This window comes from Morone saxatilis, unplaced genomic scaffold (genome assembly GCF_004916995.1).
Source record: "Morone saxatilis isolate NCDOM2014 unplaced genomic scaffold, NCSU_SB_2.0 Contig17, whole genome shotgun sequence".
NCBI lineage: Eukaryota > Metazoa > Chordata > Actinopteri > Moronidae > Morone > Morone saxatilis.
The window spans coordinates 8,556,435-8,561,916 of record NW_023339729.1 but is presented as its reverse complement, the minus strand read 5'-3'; the positions used below and the strand labels follow the sequence as shown (position 1 = coordinate 8,561,916).

Sequence of the window (5,482 nt, the reverse complement as noted above, 5' to 3'; positions counted from 1 at the left end):
TTAAAGTCCTGTACTTAACTCATTCATTCACCCCTACCTTGTTCCTGAAGTTGGACTTTGGCGCCTAGCCAATCCTATTGCCTAAATGCTACGGAGGACATTGGTCTTGCCAAGAAAAGCCGTCGGATTCATAATTACATGTCTGCCTGTATCCAGTCTTTGTGCTAAACTAAGCTAACTGGCTGCTAGCTACGTATTTAGTATACAGACATAAGAATGGTATAAGTCTTCTTGTCAACTTGTTGGTTGGTGGTTTAATGCCCAGGTCTTACTGTTGCATGTCAAAGATACTGAACCCCAAATTGCTCCTGATGCTGTGCATCAGTGACTCTTTGTTTTGTGATGGCCTTTGCCATCACTGTATGAATATGCTAACACATATAAATTCAAATAATTAAATTAATAGCATAAGCGTTCAAAGAGAAGTACGGTATATTGTGTTTTGTCCCGTTTGGTCTCGCATCCTCTGACAGAGACAAAAGACGACAGAAGTAGGAGACAACAAGGCAGAGAAGTGCTGACTAACTCAGGACATCAGTTCTAATCTGTGTAATCCAGTGGTTACTATGGTCACAGTCTAATAGGGCCTTGTTAAGTATGGCCCATCCCATAATCCCAGCTTTATCCCACCTCAGGACTCTCCTCACAGCTCTCCACACACAGCCACATAGAGATCACACACAGAGGGTACATAGGAAGTTCACAAAGGGAGGCTTGCCGGGCTGGGTCTACGCGTTATGACTGCAGCACCTTCCTTCACACAGAGTTAGAAACATCCACAGCTTGAGATGTGTAGTTTCCTCGTGTCGGCCATGAGACAGTGTCTTCAGATATTAAGTCATCTTGGTTTAATTTCTCATTAAAGTTATGTGTTTGTTCAGGTGGTTGAAATCCCTTAAGGGAGTTGCAAGGTTCTTTTTTAACATCTCCTTATCACTGCCAGTGGAGACCCAGAATAAAACAATGCACTTCATATTCAACAGGAAGTGGCAAGTGGAAATGAGATGTGTGAGCATCTCACAGTCTGTTGGCTCTACCTGCTGTCTACTTGGAGAACTACACTAAGCTCCAGTCAGAGCTCTCTTAAAATGGGACGTTCAGTTTTGTCTTCAGCCAAATAGACAAACAGCATAGAGAGGAATTTTACTTCAGAAGATAATTCAAATGGATAATTCAAAAGCTGGGATTTCAAACCTCTTTCTAGGCCACTTCCTGTCCTATTTTTCTTCTTCTTGTCTTATTCTTCTTCTTGTGTGTGTATTGGTGAAATTGCAAACCAACAATCATACCACCACCTACTGTATCAGAACAAATAAAGTCAACAAAGGCCCTATCTAGACCCAGTGCTTTGTTTGTCCATTGTGGACTCTGTGGAAGAGGACCCACTCCCTCTGGAAATAAAACCAGCTCATTTGAAGGCAACAAAATCACAATTCTTACTTTCAGGTGATTGTACACTCTCTTTCTGCTAACAGATCCTCCAAAATGTTACACACTGGACCATTAATCATAAATACTGAATAAATAAATAAAAAACTTATTTTGTACTGATACTGATTATATTTTAGATTATATTGAATACAGTATGTTCTACATTTTCTACTAAATTACACCAATCAAAGATAATTTGAAGACCTCTTTCCATCAAATACAGCATAGGCTACACTTAGAAATAACCTGTGACATTAAGAGGGTGGAGCTACAGTTGTTAATGATAGCTCTGCTCCATGTAAGTATACCAGTAAGCCAAGCCAGTGAACAAGCATGCACAATAACTGAATTAAATCTGCGCTCCTCTAACTATTAGATCTATTCTGTCTCTATGATTTGGCCTCTCTGCTACATGTTGCCATTATTTCATTGTCATTTAAATAGAGAATGTTTGTATTGTATATGTATTGCTATTAAATTCCAATATTAACTCACTAATTTATTCATTTCTGTGTTTAAGGTTCTATGTATATACATTGTCATAAAGCTATGATTGATTGATTTGTTTGAGTGTCCTGCACCTGGTGCCAAGCCCATATGGACTTATGCAACAACCAGGACGGCCACGAATCATAATATCCAAATCCACAAATTTAAAAAGAGAGCATTTCAAAGCATTCAATCACCATGACAGAAATGTCCTGTTATGATGGATACAGTGTTCTCTGTCTTAGTTGCTAAGGCAAAAATCTTTTCATTAAAGAGTCAATTTAACACATTATCTTCAGACAACCACAACAAATTAGACTTAATAACACTATTATACTATATATACTAATAATACTAATATACTATACGACAGATGTTTTTTTCTTCTTCCTCTCTCACCCCTGTAGATGGCACTAAACAATTTAATCAAACTGTTCACAATCTTTTAAAGCACCAAAAGTACCATTAAATATGTTTGATAAATACCACCTATATTCACTCGCATCTGCTTTGGTATGTTAAACCATGATCTGATGTTAAAAAATATATATTTTGCCTCATGGTTTACACATATATATGCTAACTGCTAAGAATTTCATTTTGATCTCATATATTCTTTTTTCTTTTTCTTTAGTCTAATGAAAGGTATAAGGCGACTTTCAGTCATAAAGTCAAGAAAAAAAAGAGTGAAAGTTAAATGTCAGTGGTGATTCATTAAGGATTTATTCATTTTAATCATTTCACAGTACAAGCATTTGTTTGGTTATTGCTGTGATAAAAGGCTTTTTTCAGTTTAATCAATAAACATCCCCACTTAACGATTACGATTATCATATGGAAGTTATATAATTGCTATTATTACTTTGTCAGTGTGTCATGAAAATGTTAAATCGTAAATTCAACACTGAGAAAGCCAATATTAAATTAAGACAATGTCACTCAAGTCTAGAAAAAATACAATTTGCACAATTTTACAATTTACAACATGATTGCACATTTTAGATCAACAGATAAAAGAAAAGAAATCAGAGCTGTTGTGTAATCTTCACATATACGTACAGTACAGAGTAATGCATGTTCCACAAGTGAGCACAGGGTTCATGATGACATCTGATTGGCTCCTGATGTTTATTTAGTCATACTGGACTTCTCTACCTTTTGTTGTTACTTCAGCAGAGTTTACACTGCAGTGCTGTTTCACATGCGTTTATAGATATGCAGGACGTTGTTACAGACAGGGCAGGAATGTTCCACATCCTTGCAAGAATCCACAATGAATGGGATCAAACAGCAAGGCCATAACCTGCATGAGTATCATTAAATTAAGTCAAAATAACACTTTTAAAAAAAAAACATTCATAGCATTGTGTAGACTATAAATCATCTTAAGCTAGCTCAATTTACACATATCTCCTGCTGCCTTAAAAATGTGAGCTCAGTGAACTCTGAGTAGAGCTTTGAATAATTGGTACAAAATCATGATATGAGTTTTGAAAATATAAAACCAGCTGAGTTAAGTTCAATAAACTTCAGATCTTAAGCTGAATCAACAACCGTTCTGTCACATTGACAAATGTCAGTTCTTCATTTTACATTTGAACTGTCGTCACACGAGTTACTTGTATGCCAACATGCCAAGCTGCTCCCGGAGCCCTGTCAAATCAACACACTAACCACACTAACCATCATCATGCTTTCATTGTTTTTATTATCATTAAAAGAAGCCATGGTCATAACATATATTATATACACACAGCAAGTTTCCATTATCAATGTTTCCCTCAAAGTACAAAAAAGTTTTGTTCTTTCTCAAAAACTGCGTGCTGGGAAGTCTGCTATGATTACATTTTTTACAAATGTAATTTAATAAGTTGAGTGAAATTGCAGCAGTACATTCCTCATCATTTAAAGTAAAAAAAAAATAATAATTTGTTCCGAAGTGGCCTGAAAATATACAAACAAGAACATTTAAGTTGAATTAACTTAAAATTTATAAAACTTGAGATATTTTTGTTAACTTAGTGAGAAAAGATTAGTTGATTGCACTAGATGCCTATATTGTGTTTTATAGTGTATCTGAGTTTATAGTGGTGTGTGTGTATGTTGGGGTTTCTACTCACAGTAAGATTCCTAGTGTGCCACAGATCAACCAGGTGAGCATACCATTTCTGTACCTGACTTGAGTGACAACATGGATTTGACAGCGAGGACACATCATCTGTCCTGAAACATCAGTCGGCAGCTGTTGCACCACCACCGTCTGGGTTACTGTGAGGAAGACACCCAACAACCTGTAGCACCCGCTGATAGTCCACACCTCCTCACCAACCCATCACTAAACTCGAAGCTCCCTGACTTGCAGTTTCACACTATATTCTGCAAATTAGAAGTTATTTCAACTTTGAAGAAACTATTGGAGAGAGACACTCACCAGGCTGAATGACCTGAGCCTGAGGTTGTTGTGCGAAGTAATGGAAAGCATGCTGTTCAACTGGATGTGAGAAGGAGACATTTAATTTGAGAAAGGATTAGAACAGAATGATAAACAAGCTGCCATCTAAAAGAAGAATAACTAAAAAAGTCTTACCAATTTGGACGCCAGGCTGAGGTTGGTTGGCCGGGTTAAAGCCCACGGGGGGACCGGGGTATGGCGGTGCTGCCATTCCTGGAAGAGGTACCTGTTCCTTTTCCATGTTATCTGCTGAGCAGGTTGAGTGGTTAAAATATGTGACAGACCTGGGCACAGATAAACAACTGGAATCTCCACTATCTATTTTCACGTTATCACTTTTCTGTAAGGTGTGGAAACTTGCTAATCGAGTTGTAGGGCATTTTAAAGCAATGAATGTCTAAGTGTTACAACACTCTCATCAAGATGTATGGAAGCAAGTTGGTTTGGTGGCATTGCATTTTAAACTCAATAGACAAAACTGAAACTATAATAATGTAAGAATCCCTGCTCTCACCTGACCAATCTTCCCATTGTTCTGTTCTGTCTTTATGTAAATCATACTTTCACATCACTGTTGTACCCACAGTAGTACACATAGTAGTGCCAAATGTTGAATATTTCCAACACACCTGTCGCCACCTAATTCAAACAAGCCATTGTTGTGGGTTTGTTTTGAAACTGCTTTGATAGTGGGGGTAAAGGTTACAGTCAGATCTATGGGGGCTGAGAGAGATCATCAGTGCACTTACACCTAAAGAAAACACCAGTAAATACACAAATCACATGCAAAACCTCACACATTGTACTCGGCATAAGGAAGCACATTACAAATACAGAAAACACAAGCAAATAGAGATGCTTGACAAAACTATTTTAACCACTGACTACATTTTTTTGGGGAGCTTTCAATCACAACTCAAAATCTTCATGAGACTGTATGAGTTTGTTTGGAATTTCTCATGCAATTAAAAAACCACGGCCAACACTAGAGAGGATTGTGAGGTGCCACATACAGTGGGTACGGAAAGTATTCAGACCCCTTTAAATTTTTCACTCTTTGTTTCATTGCAGCCATTTGCTAAAATCAAAAAAGTTCATTTTATTTCTCAT

The 5,482-nt window shown here is 37.2% G+C and overlaps 1 protein-coding gene across 1 annotated transcript; it reads right to left on the bottom strand.

Moving 5' to 3' along the window:
- Positions 1-2,632: 2,632 nt before the first annotated feature.
- Positions 2,633-4,622, bottom strand: LOC118327250 (lipopolysaccharide-induced tumor necrosis factor-alpha factor homolog). The gene is made up of 4 exons (XM_035660539.1): positions 4,508-4,622; positions 4,352-4,411; positions 4,041-4,188; positions 2,633-3,223 (listed from the first exon to the last, which is right to left on the bottom strand). The coding sequence occupies exons 1-4, from the start codon at positions 4,611-4,613 to the stop codon at positions 3,118-3,120; spliced, it is 420 nt and encodes a 139-aa protein (XP_035516432.1). The 5' UTR covers positions 4,614-4,622; the 3' UTR covers positions 2,633-3,117.
- Positions 4,623-5,482: the final 860 nt, after the last annotated feature.